The sequence below is a fragment of the Paralichthys olivaceus genome, chromosome 7, assembly GCF_024713975.1.
Source record: "Paralichthys olivaceus isolate ysfri-2021 chromosome 7, ASM2471397v2, whole genome shotgun sequence".
Lineage (NCBI taxonomy): Eukaryota > Metazoa > Chordata > Actinopteri > Pleuronectiformes > Paralichthyidae > Paralichthys > Paralichthys olivaceus.
Window position 1 is genome coordinate 14,407,151 of NC_091099.1, and position 22,879 is coordinate 14,430,029.

Here is a 22,879-nt window from a genome sequence, read left to right on the forward strand (position 1 = left end):
TCTCCTGTTGCTGTGAGCTTTTCTTCATAATATTTATTTTAGGATGACAGTCTTGCAGTGTTCAGCACTGTGGCCTCACAGCAAGTGGGTTCCTGGTCCTAATCTCCATTTGAGGGTATTTGCATGTTCACCCTGTGTTTGTAAGGGGTTTTCTCTGTGTGCTCTGGCTTCCTCCCACAGTCCAAACACATGCAGATTGTAGTTGGGTTAATTTAAACTCTAAAATTGGCCATGAGGTAATGGTTGTTTGTCTTTAAGTATTGGCTCTGTGATTCGCTGGTGACCTGTCAGGGGTGCGACGCACCTCTCGCCCAAAATCAACTGGGATTGGCTTCAGCTCCCCCCTTGGATGGATGGACAAACGATACTGTTCAGTTCTGAGGATTAAATAATCTGGGTTATAACTGCATGCATGCATGCATAATACCACTGCATGTGCATGATAGCAATGATAACAGATTCCAAAATGAAACTTCATTCTTCAGTGCAGCTTCAGTTTGTTACTCTTGGAGTGACAGTGTGTACGACAGCAAAGCCATTTTTAAGTCCTCAGACCTTAGAGAGCAGAGTGTTCACGAGCTGAAACATAGACTCCTTTCTTTATTTTTTACACATGTATTTTCCAGACTCATCACAGAGAGCCTTCTATCCCATCATGCCGGTGGGGACCACCACCCCCCCTCCCAAAAAAAGAGACACCATCTCATCTACAGTCATGATTGTCACCTCCCGCCTGCCCTTTCAATTAGATGCTCGATTTCACCATTGTGTCCCGTGGGAGTAACAACCGCACCGTCCTTAGATTGGAATCCCCTGATATATACCCCCACACACCCCATGTCATGCAGCTGCAGGACCCTGCTCTCAATTCAGTTCTGTCTATTCAACTGGATGGAGGAGCATGTGAACAATGCCGACATACAGCAGGCACATACCTTACACAGAGAGACGCCTTGATAACCGCGCTCTGCAACAGTGTGATTTCTAAAAGAACAAAACACCTCTGGATAAATAGTAAAGATTTGATGATTTACGAATAATGTTCAGAGCTAAATCAAAGTCCCACACTGTGTACAAAGGTTATTTCCATACAAGAGGGCAAAGAAAAGAAAAAGAAAAAGAAGAAAATAAATATTATATTATAATATATATATATATATAATATTTTAGAAATCTCTAGGTTTTTTGCAACATAGTACAGTAAAAGAATCTCACTTTGTGCGTATACATCCCCTCCCACCCTTTATGAAGACTGTTTGCACTTTGTTTAGACTGCCTATGTTGTTTATACATATTGTACAATGTGTGATGATGACTGAATCAGATAAAAATCTTTCTTTTCAAATATAGGCACCAAGAATGTGGAACGTAAGCAAATAAAGTGTACATTTTTTCCTGAAATTCTCTCAGGACTTTGGAATTTCCTGCTACAGTTCAGCAAATGGGCTTTCACAGTAGGACGCTATCTGAATGCAGCACCCAGATTTATGTAAAATCCTCAGTTAAAGCTCCTTCACAGGAGAGGGAGTTATTGTCCCTCTGGATTTGAGGAGCTGCTGTCTGAACACATTGCATCTCACCCTCAGACAATTGATTTACACTTCATGGTTTAATAATCTATACATCACATTTGTTAATTCTTATGTTATGTGCTTATCCGAAACCAGAAGAAATCATTGATTTATTGAGAACCATGATGAACTGTACATATGATATGTGTTTGTCTCTGAGATGTTTTTAAACCCTCTCAGTGCACAGACATGTCTTGTCGGCTACATAGCAGGACTTGACTTAAAGATGGAGCAGAAGAGACATCTAGAGGTGGAGACCTTGTACAACAACGAAACCAAACTGTGTTTAGAGTTTTAAGGCATTGGTCCAGTTTGATTCTTGAAAATTGTAGAAACAAAATAGATAAGGTTTGATTATAAATTACCTCAAGGTTTTCCACTGGGGAAAAGGGGAAACTGAAGGGGATTTGCATGAAATGGGAATTTAAAACAAGCATTAACAAGTATTCCCCTTTGAGCAATTAGTGTGAGACTGAGCGGCAACAATTCTCCATCAGGAGTTAGAGAACTATCGCTCTGCCGTGAGTAGGATGGCAGAAGACATCATAGCACTGAGGACACAGGTGGTGACGTTGGAGACAGAAAACAGTCGGCTCCGCACTGATCTGTCTCTGCACCAGGACGTTGGCCGAGATCTGCTGGATGACTCAGACATCGCCGTCATGACCAAAGCTGAGATCGCTGACCGTATAGGTGAGCCACAACAGAACATGTAGGTAATTACTCAACAATGTAGGTTCCATCCATTACTATTCCATCCAAAAGCAATGATTTTGTTTCTGCTCTTCGATAGTTGAGATCTAATTTATAAAAATGGTCAGATTCAAAAATATCTAAGAAAGTTATATAGTTTTCTTCCCAGCCAGCGTTGCTAAAGCATCCCTCTGTGTTGTTATGGTTTTGGTGGCATTTCATTGGAAGATGAAGTAATGATGTGGAAGCTGGCCCACTTTCTGTTTGCTAATCCTTGTGAGTGTCTCTTCCCTGCATGCAGACTGTGCCATTTTGTGATAAGGCAGCTCATTTAGGCCATAGACCCTGATAAGCTCCGCGGGTATGCACCCCTTATCTCCTGAAGGACATTTTGCGACCATCAGTGAAAACGACGCTCCTGAAGGTTTCTCTGCCTTCATCCGAGCAAAGGGACATCATTTAAGTCCGTTCCAGAGGGAAAATCTATTCGATTTCAAAGGACAATCAATGTTTTGGTTATTTATCGTTCAAATGCCCAAGCCTCAAACTTAACTTGTTCATCATTCAAAAAAACTGTTTATACTGTTCATACATCAAACGTTAACTCTCATCTTAGATTTGTCAATGTATTTTTCTCAAGTTAACAAAAATCGGAAAACCAGTTCATTGAATCGGCACAAATCAGACGTAAGTGTATCTTCACACAGATTAATGCTTCAGAGTACGATTTGTCCTGCTGTTCTTTTTGAAGCTTCTCTGAAATTCAAGCTGGCCAGTGAGACCAGTAAAGGGGCGACACAGAGGGACAGAATCCACCAGCTACAGAAAGAGCTGATCAAGGTTAGAAGATATAACAAACACTCATAATACAAATTCAATGAAAACTATTTGTGCTAAGTAAGTTTCCGCCTTTCCCTTTTTTCTTTATGTGTTTTGCAGAAGAATGACAGAGAGAAGGAGCTGATGAAACTCACCAGAGGTCACAACCAGCAGGAGGAGCCACAGCATCAGAGTCACGTGACAAAGATGGCCACTTTGGAGACAACAGGAAAAAGACAGGAAAAGGTGAATAGTGAGCAACACTGTCTCTACTGCAATTATTAATACTCATATAGTATTTTTCAATGTGGAACACTTCTGTCTGTATAAATGTTTTTTGTGCTATCCCAATTATCCAGGTCATTAAGAAGAAGGAGGAAGCATTAGAGAATAAACTCAGGGAGAAGAACAGACAAAGTCTTGACAAGGGAATGTTGTTGGAAAAGCAAAGAGATGAGTGTAAAGGTGGAAACATACACTCACAGAGCACCTTTTCATTTCATGTTCAGGGGACTGATATTTATGAGTGTGTGCAATTTGGTGCAGAGCCAAATAAAAATCTGGATCTAGGGAATTTAAATGCACTTTACTCAAATAATGACGATTCAATGTTTTTTTGAAGCATGTGTACAGTTGGTGTATATTCACACTTGTGACATCTCTCTGTGCTGTAGGTTCGACTGACTGCAGAACAGAAGAGGTGGAGTCGGTCCTGGCAGGTGAAAACTCTCGTCTACATGAAGAGCTGCACAGGATTCGCCGGCAGACCTTCGCCGTCATTCAACAGGAGTCAGCACAGGTACGACCACACACTGGAGCCAGAGTTCAAACACAGGACTGACTTCAGCCCAGCTTCAACACTCCATGTCCAGTAGAATATATGACAATATCCAAATTTTGTCTTATATCTTATATATGTATATCATTTATCCCTCAGGATAAAGAGGCACTACCACTCAAGGAGAGACTGAGTTTACTAAATAAACTGGAGAAGGCCGAAGCAAGAGTCCAAACACTGGAGGCTCAGGTAAAAAGTGAGATACCGTTGAAGTGAATTATTAGTTGATCACCAATCACCTTTTTATTAATGGTTTATTGCATGTACCTTTTGTTTGCATCGGTCACAGCTGGAGGAGAACTCTAAAGTGTGGGGGAAACAGAAACAGGAAATCTTGACCAAACTTAATGAGCACAGGCACGGCTTCATCCGAACATCATCCACCACAATCCTTCATAATGTTTCTCCAGTCAGTTGAGTGCAGTTACACCTTCATTTTACTCATTTGCATTTTACAAGGAATTTAACATGGAATTATTTCCACCACTGTTTTCAACTGCTTACAGATAACTGTATCAGATTCTTACATCAGCAAAGCACACAGGAACCTGAAAAACGACCGGTAAATGAAATATAGGATGAAGGAATGGGCTAAGAAATTGAAATAATAATAAAATTATTAATGTGGAATAAATTACTTTTTATAATAAATATGGTTTGTGAATTTTTTATTCATTTGTGTGATCACACGTGAACTATAGGTACATGTCAGTACATTGTACTGAAATTCACAGATTACACATTTCAATTACTAAGTAATGTAAGTAGAAGACATATAATTGCTTCATTCAACAGTTATCAAAATTACTGAGGTTATTCGCTCATGCAAGTTTTTGCTGTTTTCTTTCCTAATGCTTAATGCTTGCTTTTTGTCAACATATCAAGTTGAGCGATTGTATTCAGTATTTATATTATACTGTATTATAAGGCCTTCACTATCAGTTGTGATAAAGATTTACAAAAATGGACCTGACTTTATCACGCTCCAAAATGTTCTTCCAAATACAGTGTTACCGACTCGTTTGCAGTGGTTTCAAAGTCAAAAAAATAGGCTTCTCTGGTAAGAGAATGAGCTCGAAGGTACTCTGCACATCCACGTGCCGCTGTTTCTCCACTCTGAAGTTCTCCAGCATCTGCAACAAAATAACGCACACGGTTAATATGACGTGCAACAAAATAGTGTGAAACTGCTCTTTATTCTGCGTCTCACATGGATGAGGAAGAGTTGCATCTCTGTCTCTGCTATTCTGCGTCCCAAACATTGACGGGGGCCAAAGCCAAAGCCAAGGTTTCTGAAGTAGCGCATCTCCGTCCTCAGCCAGCGGGACGGCTGATACTGCTCTGGACGAAAAAACACCTTGGGGTCTCTTCCCATCGCATAAAGTCCCAACTGAACTAAAGTCTGAACACAAACCAAAAAAGGACGAATATAAAACATGAAATCCAGGGAAAACATGAGAAAAACATAAAAATATTATTTCTGATCCCCACTGTCTCTTACCCCGGCTGGAATGTGATAGTTTTGAATGATGACATCTTCTGCTATGTATCTTTGCAAGCTCACTGCCACTGGGTGTAACCTGAGGTATGAAAGAGAAAGTTTTATATTTCGAGGTATTATTACAAATGTTAAATATTTATCCACTATCTTATTAGTGTGTCACATATTCAGTTAGTTGTAACATATGATGCAGTTCTATTGTATCAAAGTCTTCTAATGCACCTTAAATCCACTGGCCTCTATCTCTGCAGTATCATTGTTTGCAGTGTTGTGCAACTATGTCAGTCACCTCAGTGTTTCCTTCAGAGCTCCTTTAATCAGGGGAATCTGCTTCAGCATCTGCAGCAAGTCTCCCTGGCTTTCAGCCCGAGCTGTGGCCACCTCCACCCTCAGCTCCTCCTGGAGGCTGGGGTGCCTGGCCAGTTCGTACAACGTCCACAGCAGCGTTATAGAAGTCTGAAACCAAAGACAGGGTTTAGTGGTCTTAAAAATCTGAAGTCACATTCTGGGAAGCTTCTTACCGTATCTACTCCTCCTGCCATCAGCTCGGTGATGCTGGCCTTGATGTCCTCAATGGAGAGCTTGTCCAGCATTAGAAGGGTGGCTAGGACCCCTGGGTATTTCTTCTGATTTCCAGTCTCCTGTCTCGACTGCCTGTAGATGTTTTGAATGCATCGGTCCGCTGAGACAACAAAACGATGTAATTGAAATGAGAAAATTGTAGTTTTCAAATGACCAGACTAAAAACACTATGACATCAGAACTAGGATATGAATGTTTATCCCGATTGTCCTCAGAGTCTGACCTTGGTTGAAGATCCCATCCCAAGCCTCCACGTGGTCCCGCCACACCTTGGCTCCAACCAGTTTCAGCAGATGGGGGGGGATGTACAGCATGGGTGAGGTAGTCTTGAACATGAGCGTGATACAATCAATGAAATGTTGAGCTTCAGGGTCAATGTAGTCCAGCATCAAACCCAGACGCTCGCCGTACAGCACAGAGCTTACCGCTGTGTGTGAGAGTGAGAAATGATGTGAGGAGAAAGAAAATGGCAGCAGATATACATAAACATCAAGAGAGATGAAAAAAAAAACAATCTTACATTCGAGTGCAAATTTAAAGAGATCCTGAGAGAGGTCGGTTGTCCATTTGTTTTGACCACTTCGCTTTATCTTCTTGTGAACTCTGGCCACAAAATCCTGCCCCACTTCATCCAGCAAAGGTACAAAGTTTTCAATTATTTTGGGGGAGATCACCTCCTTGTTAAGAACCACTCGGTTTGATCTCCAGTCTTCTCCATTCCTGTGAAAAGACATGGACGTTAAGTTAAAACTAGCTGGGACAGCATTTAATAAAACATGTGTCAAAATATCAAAAAAGCAGAAATGATACACTTACAAGTGAATAATGATGAGACAACATACTTGAGTAAAACTCCATATTTGCGGTTCCTGTGGTCTCTGTAGGCAGTCCACGCTTCAACTTTCAGCCTTTTTGGATAATGGCCCTCAGCTTTGAAGAGGATGGCAGCGTCCTCAGGATTGATGATATTTACACTTTCATAATAACCTATTTTTTCTCTGACATACGCAAAGAGAAAAGAAAGGAGGAAAATGGCATGGCAGCTGCTTATTTTGTGAAAATGTGACCTTGTCAGGTCTTCATCAATAAAAATTGGTGTATTCGAACTAGGAAACTTGCATACACTCGACACTTGATTTATAGTTTCTTACTAATGGCAGACAGTTATTGATACAAACTGCTTTCCATACCTGTAGATGGGTCCAAACTTGTTGAAGTTGTGCACCATAATGCGGTGAATGTTTCTGAAGCCGTCTTGTTTCCAGAAATTGTACAAGTTGGCCACTCCATTCTTCCACAGGCCAGGAATCTCCCCGAAAGGCCTGACGACGCTGCAGCTCTCTGAGAACGCCTGTTTGACCTCTGGTGCACTGCTGCTGCAGCGCAGGCCTAATGTTGCCTGACCTTCTCTGCAGGACAGGGGCAGCATCACAGGTCTGCGCCACACACTCCATCTGGCCATCCTCCCAACAGAAATGCTCACTCTGCTCTACCTTCAGCAGCTACTCTGGCTCTCCCAGGGACATAAGCTGTACTAGGAGGAGGCTGGTCTAAATACTCACACACCCCCTTGCTTCTCTGATCAAGGCTCTTGTTGTGGGCAAATAAAAATCCCTGCAGGTCCAATTCTGATGCTGCCTCTGATGTGTTTTAATTACTGTGGAGACTCACAACAAGGAAAGTGTCCATAGGTAAGTGGACTGTCCAGTATTTAACCTTTGTGGGGCCGTACATGTGTTGACAGTCATTATGATAAACACAAACGGGTGTACCATTGGTCCTCTGAATCAAGGTGTGAATATTGATTCCTGTAAGTTGTAGACCCACCTTGCTATTGTGTGAGTGAGGTTATTGGAGTCGGTATTTTCTAGGTTTACAAACATGGCTTCTTTCACTTCTCTTTCAACCCATTTGTCTTCTCTGGTAGTAACACATACATTACCAGTGCCATCTGTTTGTGTAGTGGTTGTTTTGTTTCTCTTGGTGCAGAGGTCTGAGACATCCTATAATAATAATAATAAACTTTATTTATATAGCACTTTTTAAAAACAGAGTTTGCAAAGTACTTTGACAGCAAACCAAGAAAAGTAAATGTAAGAGAAATAACAATCAGCAGGATGCAATGAGGTGACAAGGAGGCCAGACAACCACATTCAAGAAACAAGTTAGTGTTCAAAGCTATGAGCTATGTGAACGAAGTAATATGACACTAAAAATGGAGTAAAAGAAAAGGTGAAAAGAAAACAATAAAAACATAACATCATATGAAAGCAATTCTATAAAAAGGATTTCAAGAAGTCATTTTAAAAGAAGTCATTAGTAATCTAGTTTGTTTTTCACGCCATTCTGACAAAACTCTTGTGTCTGCTGTGGGGTGATTGGATGATTGCATGATGCAGCAGACTCTTGAAAACTCTTATCTACCTGAGGAGCTGGACAGGATGTGAAGGCAGCCATTCCTTGCCATCACACAGGTACAACCACACATAGGAGCCACAATTCAAACACGGTAATATCAAAGTGGTGTAAAACTTTTATCACAGTAAAGGGATTAGAAGTGATTTACTCAACATCAAGACTCCAAACATCATCCCCAGTAGAATATATGACAATATCCAAATGTTGTCTTATATACGTATATTGTGTACCCATCAGGCAAAAGAATGAGAGACAGAGTTCATTAAAATAAACTGGAGAAGGCTGAGGCAAGGGTCCAAACAATGGAAGCTCAGATAAAGAGAAGATACCTGTTTCTGATCATTGTTTCTTTCGTGGTTTGTGCTTCACCTTTTGTCTGCACCCATTGCAGCCAAAGGAGATTCAGTGTGTTGTAGACAAACACGGAATGTTGATGCAACTCAATGAGCATAGGCATGTCGTAGTCCTATCATCATCAACCACAGTCCGTCAAGTCGAGTGCAGTTACTCTTTTGTTTTACCTGTTGTGCAAAAGATACTGTATTTAACATGGAATTATTTCCCCCATTGTTTTCTACGGCTTTCAGGTGACAATCAGAAGGCGGGAACCTGAGAAATGACCAGTAAATGAAATATTGGACAAAGAAATTGAAATGTGTGTAATTTTCTTTGTTTTATTCTTTTGTGTAAGACCCACAGGTCAATGACCTGAAACCTGCTATTATTCTGTTAAAACTGAAAAAGCTTCATGGATGAATGATGAAAAGAATGATAACTAAAACAATCTACTTCTTCACTCTCCTGTCGTTTCCTGCGTCACAGAATCCAAAACATCACAATATGTCTGTGTATTGTTGAGATGTTATACTGACCTTACATTTAGTAACAGCTCATCTCTCTCAGTAGTCTCAGTACTGAGACTCAGTATTGAGACTACTGAGACCAATCCAACTAAATATTTTTCTGAAGACCTTCAAAAATGTGTTGTTTCTGTAAACAAGCGTTTGCTTTGATTTGTGAAAGAAGACAAGGCCGCCACAGAAATTCAGTTTATAACAAATATAATCAGTGCACACATGAAAACCCTATATTAACAATTAAAATTAAAGATTTAATGAATACATGCAAGTTTTGCTAAGAACTCTGATTCTTCAGTAGATTTATGAGTTCCTCCAGCTTCATGGCTGTTGTAATGTCTCCCTGGATTTTAAGTCTGCCGCTGGTGTATGCAGCAAATGGTCGGAGTTCGCCGTGGAACATGGCCAGAAGGTCTCTGTCGCTCATACTCAATGTCACGTCTGGCTCTCGGCACAAGGACCCTGCTCCAACTGCACCACTGCCTGCAGAGTACACACACAGAGTAACAGAGATATTTGATTCTGTAAATAGATTTTTGTTGCTTGACACATTTACCTGACATGGCTTGCATTCAATTACAGGATTTGTCAGAATATAAATTATTGCTGCTTATTTACAACCACATATGAACCATTACCTTGGCTTAAATCCACAAAGTAACTGTGTTGGTGTCCATCTCCCGAGCTGATGTCAAACTGGAAACAGGCCCCAACTTTGCAAACCAAATTTTCAGAAAGCAGGAGCTTTACCTGGCTAAGCAGGTCTTCAACACAACTAGGAGTGGACACAGCAGCCTGAGGGACACTGCTGAGCTCATCTGTAAATGTTATGCAGTCTTCTGAGGAGGTAAATTCATAGGTTTATTATACACCATCATCACAATGGGCACATGTTATATAAAAGCAGTTTATATAAAGTCTTATGTTCTAGGGCCAAACCTTGTTGAGGATGTGAACTCCCAGTGCGGCTCAGAAAGTGCATGGCCAACTGCTGAATGGGTCCAGTGAGGCCTTCCAGTCCAGGCACAGATGGAGGCATGATGAGGGATCCAGAGGGGTTTTCTTCAGGGGCTTTCAGGAGAGAGCCTATTGTAAGCTCTACCCTGTCCACCTCCAACCCCCAGGGCTGAGTCATCTCATTAATGTCCATCTGCAGACACCAAGAAAGGATTAAAGTCTGAGCTGAATCAGTGAAAAGCCAGCGTTGAGTAGCTTTGATGTCGTCTCACCCCAAGATATTCTCCCAGTTTAACCCTCTCAGTTTGGATCTCTCGCACAGTCTTCTTGCCCAGGCTGTGGGTCAGAGCGCTGTGTGCCGTCATCCTGGTCGAGGCATTCAGGTCCTGGACTGATACGACTGACAGGACAGGGTTCCAGATCCTGAACTGGATGTCTGCTCCCACTGACAACAAACCATCGTCTTGAGTGGTAACCTGCAAAAGCAGAATGACATTTGTATCAAAATGAGTTTACTTTGAGCTAATACTTTTAACATTTGCCACAATTTATGGAAGAAATCAACAAAACAATAATCACTGTGTAATACCAAATAAATTGTGTCACAACAAAGTGCTCAGAAGGAAAATCTTAGCATCATCAAAAAAAGTGACATGAGCTTCCCAGCATGGGAAGTGTTTCATTGATCGAGCTGTTCTTGTGATATATTCTAAATGTTGCCTTAAAACTAGCATTTGCATTCACTTGCATTGACGACTGGAAGGTTAAGCAAAGTGACGATGAGAAAAAAATGACACAAGACTAAAAACATAACAGTCTGCTCATAAAAAAGGTTTAATTGAAGTACTGACACATGAGTTACTGGCAGCATGATGTTACAACTTGAAGTATCACACACTTATCAGTTATCTTAGCATCTGATTACTCCCTTCCCCTTTATACTGAACAACAGTGTACCCACACTGCCATCTGTAGGACAAAGTAAAAAATACACAACCAACAGAAATAAACGTGTAAGTTGAATCAACCTGTAGCTTTTATTTCACCTGTTTGGTTTTTTAGGAACAAGTCATTTTGTCTGATTTCAACAAATTGTCGAATCACAGCAGCTGACTATTGATGAATGGAGTTTGGTGGTTTACCTGGCAAGGAGGGATGTTGAAAGCACGGGTACGCAGGTCAACTTTCTGCCACTGGTCAATGAGAGGCAGCACGAGGACGATACCAGGGCCCTTCGGAGGACAAACTCGCCCCAGACGAAACACTACTATCCTCTGGTAGTTAGACACCGTCTGCAGACAAAATCAGTAGCAGATAATTGGTTGGCGATTGGACATGCTGCGGTGTGACTGATGAGGGGATCGTTTCAGCTTACTTTCAGTACAAACCATCCTGTGATAGGGAAAGTTACAAAGGTGCAGATGTAGATGAGAAAGATGACAACCATGTTGCAAGTCCAGGACAGCCATCCTTGAGAGGAATCTTAAAGAGAAGAAACAAACAATCAATCTAAAGTTGTCATTCAGGTTATTTTCAGTAAACCAGTAGTGGAGACAAATAAAAAATAGTTGTAAAATGCTATCTGTTGCTTTGAGGGCCTTGAGAAAAATGACTCACATGATTGATATACTATTTATACATCAGTAGCAAATACTTAAGTGATCTTGATTTGGAGAGTACAACATTTTAATTAGTTTGAGAATATTAGTAATAATATTAAGTACAGTTAATGAAAGAAATGTGAAAACACAAACAAATACACATATTCAACGTATTCACAGTACACACATAAATAACAGTACATTGGATATATACTATGTAAATGTATATTATTAGAATTTTATTATTTCTCGATTCTTTTTTTAAACATACATATATATATTGTATATAAACATAGACATTTATATTTAATAAATAATATCCAGTGTATTATATTATAATCTATTTTGTCAATGTCACGTGGTTGCACAGAAATAGTGGAAACATGTACTGTTCATCATAAATGGTTCAACGATGTTATTCAGAGAGGGGAGGGGGACGCTGTAGTGATCTGGTTACTTGAGGTCGGGTGTGTTTGACATCCATCACAGTTCAATAACATGTTGCAGTTACCGGTGAAGTCGTTTCCAGACACATCGGGGATGTAGTCGTAGGACAGTCCTCTGTGGGAGCTGCGCTGCGTGTCTCTGTGCACGAACAGACCCGGAGTCCTCACTGAGTCTCTCTGGGGCAGCGGCTCGTACCGACCGAACATCGTTGCTTCAGCCTCACGCTGTTTCTAAGGTTGAGTCACTTCATACTGTTCACCAGCAGGAAATGACTGGTTACGGACGCTTTAGCTCGTTAGGCTAAACTAAGCTAAGCTACCGGGAAGTTGTTCCGTGTTTTGTTGCAGCTCTTCTTCTCGTTGTTTACCGACTCATCAGTACATCCGCTCACTACCATCGCCTGCTGGTCGTGTAGTCAACTGCAGTTTCCAGTTCAGGACGCAGCAGAGCTTAAAGGGATAGTTCCCCCCAAAATGATATTCACTCATTATTTACTCACCACTATGCTGATGGAGAAATGTGTGATAAAGTGTTTGAGTCCACAAAACAGTTGTAGAGTCTCAGAGGTAAACAGTGTTGCAGCAGAATTCAATACCCCTCAATACCCCCTCCACTGCCATAGTGGTGAGTAGATAATGAGTGAATTTTCATTTTTTGGTGAAATATCCCTTTAAAGTTTCCAATTTCATGCATTTTCCTGTCAAATTTACTTCCATTGTCAGAATGACAGTCAGGATAACTGAGATCTCATTGCTGGATAAACTATGCATCTGTGTGTTTCTAATAATGCAAACATATCTTTGTAAGGTCTGTAATTACATTTAATTCTCATATATTAGCTGTGAAATACAACAATCACTGACTCTGTAATGAGCTTAAATTATCCAAAAATAGTAACTATACCATTTATCAGTGATATGTTAAATGACCTGAACTATATTTCTATGTTTTGTATAGTTTATATTCTTTGTTGCAGCTTTTTGTAATATGTCTTCAGTTATATATTATATTTTGTCTCTGTTGACCTAATACACGTTGTAGATAAAAGAAGGAAAGTACCAAAAAACAACTTTCAAATGAAGCAAATACAAAATTTATTCAGGACAAAAATATTTGATATTGTAACTTAAAGAAAAACATTACCTACGCATAATTATTTCCTAAATTTGTGAATTAAAAAATTAAAAAACATTAAGAGATTTTGTTTCTTACATCAGAATTTCAGAAACCTTTACATGTATTTCAAATTATATAAAAAGATGGTTGAGTGCCCAAGTAAGTCAATATGACAATGACAGTCATTCTTCCATTTTAATTCACAAACACCTGTGCCTTATCTATTGTCTTTTATGTTTAATTTTAATTTCTACTCTGAGGAAACTTGGTTGCGTTGGTGTATTGTGCTCTTCTAGTAGAGTTCAGCTCCTCTTGATGCTTGTTCAGTTTTTGAACATGTCACACAGCAGCTTCTCCATGGGCGTGCTGCCTATGGTCATGTGAAAAAACAGCCGCTCTATTTTCTCTGAGCTCACGAAGCGGAGCGACGGCAGCAGAAGCAACATTCTCCCAAACCTTGATGGAAAAAGTGCAAAGTACCATTAACTTTATTCGTCTACATTTCTATTTGCATGACACAATTTACAGACTCCAGATGTTCTTATGTTAAAAAATCTTTGTATTCTGTCAGAGAACAGAAATACAGCAGGCTCACCTGGCGCTCTGGCCGGGGTAGATTGAATGGATATGCTGACCCAACAACACCTGCGACTGATCCTGCAGATTCTCCACCTGCTCTGGGTCTTTGAGGCTACGTGTCTCTGCTCCAGGAAGTCAAAAAACCACACATTAGTCACAATGTCCATTAAAGAATGAAAATCCATCACTAGATGAATAACCCCTTACCTGGCTTGAATAGTACAATGGCCTTCAGGCAAGCAAACTCAGTGGGGTCAACAGCCAGAGCCTTAAAGCGATTGAAGACCTCCTCCAGGGTGCTGAGGTCACTGCTGGGGAGGCCGATCCTGGTCTTTTGTGTTGGGGACAGATCAGGAAGAGACAGGAGAGGACAGCTGTCCATGGGTAGAGACCACTGGATGGCACACAGGAAGAACATCTCACTCCAGGCTTCTTCAAGAAGAATCACCTGAGGAGAGTTCACCAAAAAAAATCCCTTGTGTGGTAAGTCTTACCCATTCATTCATATGTCATTTGTTTCAGTAAACATGTGGCAGTCAGTCTCACCTGGTCCCGAAATGGCAACTGAGCGAAAACAGGCAAGTTTTTTGCCCACTTGACGGACATGAAGAGGAGTCGTGCCGAAGTCTCATAAACACTCTCTGAACAGCTGGCAGTGTACGGGGACAAGCGGAAGTCAGAGGGAGTCCGATCTCTCTCTGAATCGTTGGTTGTCACATCGATATTCTCCTCCACTGTACATTAGAGAAAGAGAGTCAATTAAACTTAGAGACAATACTTTCTCTTTACATATATAAAAATCCAGTTAAATGTACCAAGAAACAATAGTGTTTTTTAATGACTTCTTCCATGTTTGACTCCATACTATAATCGCTGTACCCGTATGGTCTTACCATCCTCAGGTTCCAGTTTTGCACAGGTCTCAGCAGTCAGTAAGCTGACCATGAAGCGGTGGTTGTTGTTGGGGTTGCCGCAGGGCTGTATGGAGGCAGAGGAGGTGACGGACGAGGTGACCAGAGGTCTGCAGACGGCCGACGAGTAGGCGGCAGAGGAGGTGAGTTCACGTGTGGTGGCCAAGTGCTCCTTTTTATCGTCCACGCTTATGGAGTCAAGACTGACATGTGCTGTGCTTCTGGGCTGTCGCTCATTCTGCACAGCTGCCAAGGCGACAGGTAAATAACATGTTATGATGTACTGTACATTATAAATAATAAATCCTGCAAGTCAGCAGTCAAAACTACAGGATTTATACTTTACAGTCAACTTATTTTTCTCACCATCTTTGTTCATGCCAGCTTGGAGACATTTCTTTAGTCGACAAGCTTGGCACTGGTTGCGATGGGCCTTGTCAACATGGCACCTGCCAGTTCCGGCCTGACACCTATGATTTAGACAAAAGTTGTTTTTCTCTTATTTACACAAGTCCTGCTTAGATACAGTTTTATGCAATAAGTCCAGTCTGCATCTCGCTCACCTGTATATGAGTCTACGTCTGACGCTGCGCTTGAAGAAGCCACTGCAGCCGTTGCAGGCGTAGATGCCGTAGTGTTTACCACTGCTGGAATCTGAACACACTTGACAAAGCAGACCTTGGCCGATGGCTTTATCTTGGAATGAACATTTTTCTGTCAAGAACAAATACAAGCAATCAGTATTTTTATTGTCTTCCTATTCATTTTTGAGAGGGAAAATATAATATAAATTTATGTTAAATTATTTACTGAATATTTAGTTTGCTGATTGTGATTTTTCAGCATAACATTTATTTCATTTAATTTTTTTAAATGTTCAAACTAAACTAAACAGAACTAAAGTCTTAATTTTACAGATTTTAATGAAATCATAAATCTGTTGTTATATCTTCATATTCTGGGTCTTCCTAAAGAATACACAGTAAACACAAACATTATGGACAACATCATTCTAACAAAACAATTTGATGATGAAATGAACATATAAATATATAACAATGATTGGCGGCTCACCTGAGTTCTGAGTTCCATCTGTGCAGTCATTGGAGATGTCCGAAGAAAACATGTTAATTCTGGTCATGTGATCCTCCATGTGAGATGAGTTCTAATATCTGAACTTGATAATTAAAAGTTTAAGTTTCCTCTCCTGTACAAAGTGTGTTTCTGTAGTTGCCTTGTAAGATGAAATAATTTTATCATGTCAATTGTTGAAGCATGCAACCAAAAAAACCTTAAAAACCAATAAAAAATCTTATAGTTCAGATGGAATTTCTTCACAGGTCATCAGAGAGTAACCCTAAATTTGCTCAGACGATCTTGATCTGGTGCTGATGTCCTCTCTCTGTGGTTTCTGATGTAATGTGGGGTCAATGGAGTTCCCAGTTCGTCTTGCTTCTTTCTCTCTTGTTAGAGTTAGTGTGTGAGCCTGAGTCGTCTGGGGGCTTTCTGGAGGAAGACAAGGAGATTAGCAACAGGCGCTGTGTAAGCAAATGCTGATTTGCCATCCTCCTTAATCTTTACTGTCCATAAGGATGAATCAATCAGTCACACCCCTCAGGAATATGACCATGTTCCACAAAATGCGAACAATGAAAAATAAAGATATTCTATTGTTTCTTCTTGCCTTCACTGCCACTGAACGACTCCTCATGGAAAAGATATTGATGGTCACCAGTGTCTCAAGTATAGTGAACAAGTAATGTCACAAGTTGTGTGCAACACTTTACCTGGGCAAAGTGTCATAGAAAAAAATATTTTGTATAAATAATCATTATCAAACCTGAGGAGAGATGTTTGCCTGTGTATGAATAAAGATACTTTATATGTACGTTATCTTATTATAAATCTGATGATGCTGGTTGAAACCATCCATGACTGCCCACAGCATCAACTTAACACCTGTTGCTTCAAGCACGTTTATTGAACTATATTACTGCACATAAGATATGTCATTGGACTGTTACATTGATTATTTGTCTCTCTCCTTGTACACATATGTTCCTCACCATCCTATTAACAGTGGTACTCTACAATCTGTGCCATATTGGCCCTGTCAATGACACTAATGGCCTCAGGAGCAGCCACCCCAAATCAGCAAAGTAGCTTAACCTTCCATGAAACGTGCTCTTCCTCCTGTCGGGGATCACATAAAGGGGGGTGATGAGAAAAAAAACAATTAGTGCAGAGAATGAAAGACCAGCAAAGAGTTGACCCTTAATTCCATTCTCCGGCCATATGGTGGCTGCTCTCTGAGGCCTCAGTCGGGCTAATTACTGACCCGAGTACAATTTACTGTTAATAAGGATTTTCTCTCTTTCTTTTCTTTACCTTAAGGTATTAGAACAGCAGGTCGCCACAAGGAAATGTCAGAAACATCAGCACCTGCGCGTGCTCTTTTCTGTCCCCGTTTATCAAGCAGTCACGGCTAAAGTCAGCTGAATGCGGTTCTGCTCTTAAATCAGACTAACAACAAAAACTCTGAAGTGACTGTCCTCTCTGTCCTCTGCAGTTTGATTTCTATCACATCCGTAATCCCTATTAACTCACACTTGATTTTAGGGGGACTGCTAAGTATGAAAACAGAGCTCTTTCTGTTTACCTAAACTAGTGTATAAAAGGATTACAGACCACAGGGGTGAAGCACATAGAGCCGTTTGAATTCAGAACATGTTGTTACATTCAAATGTTTAAAATGCACCTATAGCCGCTGCTTGTAATCTTAATTCACTTGTCAGCTAATTTTGTCTGTGGGAAACGGTAACAATCTATAGCACATATCTCCACCAAGGCCCAACAGTCCTCTTAAATTCAAACTGCACCAAATTCCAAACACTCATTGATATCATTGATACTCACCCTGTCACTCAACACTGAGATCCACATGTCTGACAATGAAGAAATATTGTTGAGTGTTGACATCTGGGACCGGTTAACACCTCAATTCAATCCAATCTTATTTTGTTTTTACTGTGCCAAATCACAAAACACATTTATGGTGGCTCTGAGGGGCAAATGAGGAATCACAAGGGCATGTCACAAAACACCACAACCAAATGTAAAACACAACAACAAAAAGGGAGGAGAGGTGAAAAGGAGAGGGGAGAGAAGAGAAAGAGTTTAACCAGACCATTAAAATGATTTTCTTCCACAATACTGTCTTTCACATGAAAGCACTTAAAACAGCTTCTATACTCTGTTCTTTCCCTCATGCATTTTATTCCGGCCCTAAGCAGCACTGAGTATTGTAATCTGGAGAATCATGTCAGATTATATAACACGTGTTTCTCACGTGTCAGAATGAGCTGATTATTTTGTTCTTCACACATGCAGACAAGATATTCACTTTCAGGTGTATACTCACAGGTCAATTCTGAGGAAAACGATTGGTTTGTTTCATGTGGGTTAATTTTTCAATGATAATATATTTAGTTATAGTGTAATTTAAAGGTACAGTGTTCAGAATTTTGTGATATCAAGTTTTGAAATTGCATGTTGCAGCTGAACCCCCCTCACCTCACCCTCTCCTTCCAAACATGAAAAAGAACCTGTGGTAGCCTTTGATTGTCATAAAAACTCAAAAGGTGTTTAGTTTGTCCAGTCTGGACTAATGTAAAAAACATGGCTGCCTCTGTAGAGAGGGTCCCCTCAATGTAAATAGTTTTTAAATATAAAGGACCTTTTCTGGGGTAAAGAAAACTACAATTCATACAATTTAGATGAAATGAACTAGTGAAAACATCCTGAGAATTATTCTACATTAAACTTCTGCCAACAGATCCCTTTCACCTAAATCTTACACACTGGACCTTAAAGAGTTATCAATAACAGTGAACCCTTTAATAGACCTCATGTGTTTTTCTCTGATGTCTGATTTTCCAGGTGTCAGCACAGGTAAGATGCTGCCGCCATCAGAAAAATGCTGCATTAAGGTGGCTGGTGGATTAGTGTCACATTTCTTTACGCCTCAGCTCTATGTGTGTCGTACACACGCAGCCAATCTTTAGCAGGCCGCTGCCATCAGCCAACCGGATGATTATGGATTTAGCTGAAACATTTGTGATGACAGAGGCCTGCAGGCGATTGAGCACACGTCACCGGTAAAACCCCAGATCAGTTTCTTGGCACATCAGAATGATCTCCCAATCACTCGTCTGAGACCCATTAACCTTCTAGAGATGACTTCAATGAAAAACTTTTCACAGTAATAATTTGCAGTTCAGCAGCTTTTTGATATAATCTCTTTGAGTGTCAGCTTTTGTCAAAGAGTGAGATTAACTTTTAAAGTTGTCGCTGTTCTTTTTAGACACAGGGAACAGGTGCCTCAAGTAACACATGTCATAGTTAAAGATCTTAGTCTAAATTGAATTATTAATTATGACTTTTCATCAATAAACTTCTGCTCTTTGCTGTTTTTACACAAAGTGGATATTTGAAGTTAACCAAAATGAATAAAGGTGGTGAAATGTTTGAGCAGGATAATCTTCTTCCTGTCTTGTTATCAAGTCATGGCATAAGCTTCTGTTACACTGCACTCAGCATGTCTACCTGATTCCCAATCGCTGCAGAGAGTGGTTAACTGAGCTTTGTTAGGTTCACTTCAGCATTTCCTGTGCCCCCTCCGCCAACCCCCCAAGTTAGATGAGGTAGAAGGATTGAGGTGTCAGCACTATGGCTACCAGGGATCGCCCCGCCTTACCATCTGTTGCCACTACCCTAATCCACATATGGAGAAAATCACTTGTCTCAGTCCATATCACAATCATGTCACATCATTTGAACAGGGAAATTAACATTGCTGATGCTCGCTGTAAACTCTGACTGCTGATGGAGGGGTTGGGAAGCTTATTTAGTTATGTCCTAGACATAAATGCTCATAATCTTTATAGAGATGAAACCGAATGTTCCAAATAATTTACCAGAAATTATAAAAGTTAACCAGAATGGTACGAAGTAGAGCGCATACTTCCACCAGTGCCTGACAGACAGCTTAAATTCAGTCAAGCTGCACCAGGTTGCACACACTCACAGATATCAGTCCACCAAATATGCCTGATTCTTTACATCAAGATCCATGAGTTACTCCGGTATTGATGAAAATGTGAGAAAACTAAACTTCCTTTCAGAAAATCTTGGCTCTTTGTCCAGATCCACCTCAAATATTAACTGAGTCTGTCCTGGGCCATGTCCATTCTTTCCATTAAGTTTTGTGGAAGATTGTTCAGTATTTTTGGCAAAATCCTGCTGACAAACAAATTAAACAAACCAACCTAAAAACCATTGTACATGGGCAAAGCCTAACACCAAACTAAAACTCAACCAAATCCCTGAGGTTTTTAAGGTCTTTAAGGTCCCATTACTTTTTGGTGAGGATTTGGAATTCTTTAACATTGTGAAATAAGGCATTTTTCAACATTTTCAACATTTTCTCAAAGAATTTTTCACTGATATCTTGATGAAAGAGATCAGACATGTTTAGGGAACTGATACATATGAGTGTGTGAAATTTAAGGGGACTGTTGGACCTTGGTAGAGAAACTTGATGGAATGGATTCGTTTTTCTCAGACTTCTCAGAGAATAATTCATGGATCTTTATTTTTAAAATCAGACATGTTTGAAGATTGAGATCTTGTGAATTTAAATATGTTTTTTCCCCCCAAGGGGACTGTCAGGCCTTGGTGGATGTGTGCACTCTCCTGAATCCCATTCTGGTTAAAGCTGTCCTTGTCTTCATTAATGTTGTCGTTCCCAGGTTGGCCTCTAGAGGGAGACAGACGCTTTCTGACTGTATCACAACAGCGAGTTTGCAGGCTGTTTGCAGCAGCTGCTGAGTCAGACAGAACATGTGTAGGTTTACATATCACAGGACAGTCACAGTAACAAGTTTTCCTGGGCCACATCCATGCGAATTTAAATCCACTTCCATTGCATTTGCTCGATATATAAGCAGGTCAAAGCAAAATCAACATGTCAATCCAAGAAAAGAGGTGAGCTTGAGGAGTTTGGAGAAAATGAAAAGCTCTGACACGTGTCTTGAAATTGATGATGAAAACGCCTGACCACAGCTTTATTAGTTTAACAATATTATTTTATTTATAATTCAAGTTTGAGATTTCCTGTAAAGAAAAATACAACCCTGTGAGATGTGATAAATACATTTATTTGGTCATTTTCATTCAAACAGTAATTCAGTTTAAATTGGGTCAACAAGAGCAGGCTTTTAGCCTTGATTCCTGAAAGAGATTCTGATGCTGCAAAAGCATTAGAACGTTTAAATAGATTGCAGATGATGGTGACACCACTCCAGGGAGCCTAAGAAAATATACATTTTGACTGAGATGATAAAATTATTGACAGTTGTGGTGTCTGAAATGCTATGTGTAGTCCTCCCCATAAAAGAAATTTATCGTTGGGTTCGAGGCCCACTGGTCCTGAGGAATTTGGAGAAAGCCTGAACGTATGGTAGGGCATTAGGTCACAGTTTTAAGGGGTACACTAAATTTGAGTTAGTGCCTTCTCTCCCTGTCACCAGACAAATGAGAAGAGCTGGATGAAAACCAGATGTGTTTTCTTTAAATTAACGAAAACAACCCTCCTATATAAACGAGGAGTTGAAGTTGTCCCCTTAGAAGAGATTCACATTGGCTCCGAATCTCTCTCCAGGCAGGAGAGATTCACATTGACTTCGGATCTCTCCAAAGGCAGATTGCATTGCTTGTATTGATGCTGAACTTTTTTGTAATAAACATTTTATACAATTAAGACGGTGTCATCGGAGATTCCTTCATCATCTTCACATCATCGCAACCCCAATATACGACGCAGTCTTTACTGTCCCCTAGTGGTGTTGCTACACTTTTAAAACTTCTGTAACAGGAAACCAAGTTTTGTCTGTAAATCAAACATATAAATCACAGCAGTTAAACTATAGCCACAGCTCACGTGTTTTTCTCTTACCTCTGAAGGACGGGGCCCTCTGATCAAAACTCGTAAGGCCTGGTTAAAATCACAAGTCACCGAGGCATTTTAATGGTCTGTTACATTTGAGCCTAGAAAAATCTGAATCATCCACTCTTGTGTGGATAAAGGAATCAGGAAACACTGATGATACTTCCTTAAATAGTCTCATCTAGAACACTGAATTAGTTGGGCATAAAAGTTCCTAGGAGTTTCCCCTAGCAGAGCGTCAACAGGTCAGATTGTCCTCGGGGTTGAATCTAAATCAATACGATTTAGCTCCGAATAAAGTTTCTTGTACGTAGCCCTTTAGATAAGAAAGCTCTGTAAATATAATGAACCTTGTTACCATTTGCAGTTTAAGGAAACCAAAGCAAGAACTTTGTTTAAAATCAACCAGCTGAGCTTATATGAAAAAAACTGTCATCTTTCAGTAAATGTGTTTCATTTGGTTTTTGAATTTTACCTTCACCTCCAGATTTTGCATGGCCAGACAAATCAGACTGCAGGCAGGACCCTTATTCCCCTCAACCTGGTATATGAGATCACCCTTCTCACATCTGACTGAGTCATTGGAAAAACCCCTGAATTACAGGGAGATGCCTTTGTTCAGGGTGGAAGCAACTTTTCATTGTTTTCCATCCTCTTTAATCCACACGACGAAAAATGTAATAACTTTAAGGATACAAAAAAGCTGGGCTTCCTCTCATAAAATGCAGCTGAAAAGTATTTGCAATGGAAATGATGGTACATGTGCAGTTAACTCTTATCGTTGGTGATTAATTAACAGCTCACTTCATCTGCATGACATACAGTACTTTATTGTATGGATCTGGAGAGGTGCAGCTCTGGCAAGGGATGATCATCAACAATGTGCCAATGAAACACCTTGATCACTGTTGGATGCATATCTGTTAATAGAACAGATGAGTGTGTGTGTGTGTGTGTGTGTGTGCCTGCATATGTTTGTGTGT

At 40.3% G+C, this 22,879-nt stretch overlaps 4 protein-coding genes across 8 annotated transcripts in view; 1 reads left to right on the plus strand and 3 right to left on the minus strand.

The window, feature by feature from the left end:
* ccdc33 (coiled-coil domain containing 33) overlaps positions 1-4,559 on the plus strand; it is a 46,337-nt gene extending 41,778 nt beyond the window's left edge. For 2 of the 3 annotated variants that reach the window (XM_069527802.1, XM_069527803.1), the window contains exons 7-13: positions 2,069-2,264; positions 3,016-3,104; positions 3,204-3,329; positions 3,443-3,548; positions 3,758-3,882; positions 4,021-4,110; positions 4,211-4,558. In XM_069527802.1, coding sequence (XP_069383903.1) covers positions 2,069-2,264; positions 3,016-3,104; positions 3,204-3,329; positions 3,443-3,548; positions 3,758-3,882; positions 4,021-4,110; positions 4,211-4,339 — 861 coding nt within the window. In that variant the 3' untranslated portion in view covers positions 4,340-4,558. Of the gene's footprint in view, positions 1-2,068; positions 2,265-3,015; positions 3,105-3,203; positions 3,330-3,442; positions 3,549-3,757; positions 3,883-4,020; positions 4,111-4,210 lie in introns of all 3 variants that reach the window. The other variant, XM_069527804.1, reaches the window with a different exon arrangement.
* Positions 4,560-4,574: 15 nt separating this feature from the next.
* On the minus strand, positions 4,575-7,530 carry cyp11a1.2 (cytochrome P450 family 11 subfamily A member 1, tandem duplicate 2). Its single transcript, XM_020078702.2, has 9 exons — positions 7,195-7,530; positions 6,847-7,002; positions 6,525-6,724; positions 6,228-6,431; positions 5,944-6,104; positions 5,712-5,878; positions 5,423-5,501; positions 5,132-5,323; positions 4,575-5,054 (listed from the first exon to the last, which is right to left on the minus strand). The coding sequence occupies exons 1-9, from the start codon at positions 7,464-7,466 to the stop codon at positions 4,932-4,934; spliced, it is 1,554 nt and encodes a 517-aa protein (XP_019934261.2). The 5' UTR covers positions 7,467-7,530; the 3' UTR covers positions 4,575-4,931.
* Positions 7,531-9,458: 1,928 nt separating this feature from the next.
* Positions 9,459-12,682, minus strand: stoml1 (stomatin (EPB72)-like 1). Of its 2 annotated transcripts, none has more exons than XM_020078419.2 (7): positions 12,349-12,682; positions 11,612-11,718; positions 11,379-11,528; positions 10,509-10,712; positions 10,219-10,429; positions 9,918-10,115; positions 9,459-9,762 (listed from the first exon to the last, which is right to left on the minus strand). In XM_020078419.2, exons 1-7 carry the CDS (start codon positions 12,488-12,490, stop codon positions 9,557-9,559), a joined length of 1,218 nt encoding a protein of 405 aa, XP_019933978.2. In that variant the 5' UTR covers positions 12,491-12,682; the 3' UTR covers positions 9,459-9,556. The 2 variants fall into 2 exon arrangements, with proteins under 2 accessions (XP_019933978.2, XP_019933977.2); XM_020078418.2 differs by having other exon boundaries at positions 9,918-10,118; positions 12,349-12,676.
* Positions 12,683-13,354: 672 nt separating this feature from the next.
* LOC109624072 (photoreceptor-specific nuclear receptor-like) lies at positions 13,355-22,032 on the minus strand. 2 transcript variants are annotated; one of them, XM_020078568.2, is made up of 9 exons: positions 21,906-22,032; positions 15,965-16,396; positions 15,454-15,604; positions 15,257-15,360; positions 14,873-15,136; positions 14,526-14,713; positions 14,187-14,427; positions 13,996-14,101; positions 13,355-13,856 (listed from the first exon to the last, which is right to left on the minus strand). In XM_020078568.2, exons 2-9 carry the CDS (start codon positions 16,041-16,043, stop codon positions 13,724-13,726), a joined length of 1,266 nt encoding a protein of 421 aa, XP_019934127.2. In that variant the 5' UTR covers positions 16,044-16,396; positions 21,906-22,032; the 3' UTR covers positions 13,355-13,723. The 2 variants fall into 2 exon arrangements, with proteins under 2 accessions (XP_019934127.2, XP_069384822.1); XM_069528721.1 differs by lacking the exon at positions 21,906-22,032 and having other exon boundaries at positions 13,996-14,104; positions 15,965-16,102.
* Between the last annotated feature and the right edge of the window lie 847 nt (positions 22,033-22,879).

Coding starts and splice junctions, on each gene's coding strand:
- cyp11a1.2 (XM_020078702.2), bottom strand. CDS start 7,466: ATGGCCAGATGGAGTGTGTGGCGCAGACCTGTGATGCTGCCCCTGTCC. Junction 6,725..6,846: donor AAATATGGAGTTTTACTCAA/GTATGTTGTCTC, acceptor GTCTTTTCACAG/GAATGGAGAAGACTGGAGAT. Junction 5,055..5,131: donor TGCAACTCTTCCTCATCCAT/GTGAGACGCAGA, acceptor ATTTTGTTGCAG/ATGCTGGAGAACTTCAGAGT.
- stoml1 (XM_020078418.2), bottom strand. CDS start 12,490: ATGTTCGGTCGGTACGAGCCGCTGCCCCAGAGAGACTCAGTGAGGACT. Junction 10,713..11,378: donor TCAACATCCCTCCTTGCCAG/GTAAACCACCAA, acceptor CTGCTTTTGCAG/GTTACCACTCAAGACGATGG. Junction 10,430..10,508: donor AACTGGGAGAATATCTTGGG/GTGAGACGACAT, acceptor TGGTGTCTGCAG/ATGGACATTAATGAGATGAC.
- LOC109624072 (XM_069528721.1), bottom strand. CDS start 16,043: ATGGAGGATCACATGACCAGAATTAACATGTTTTCTTCGGACATCTCC. Junction 15,361..15,453: donor AGACGTAGACTCATATACAG/GTGAGCGAGATG, acceptor TCTAAATCATAG/GTGTCAGGCCGGAACTGGCA. Junction 14,428..14,525: donor AGTTGCCATTTCGGGACCAG/GTGAGACTGACT, acceptor AACTCTCCTCAG/GTGATTCTTCTTGAAGAAGC.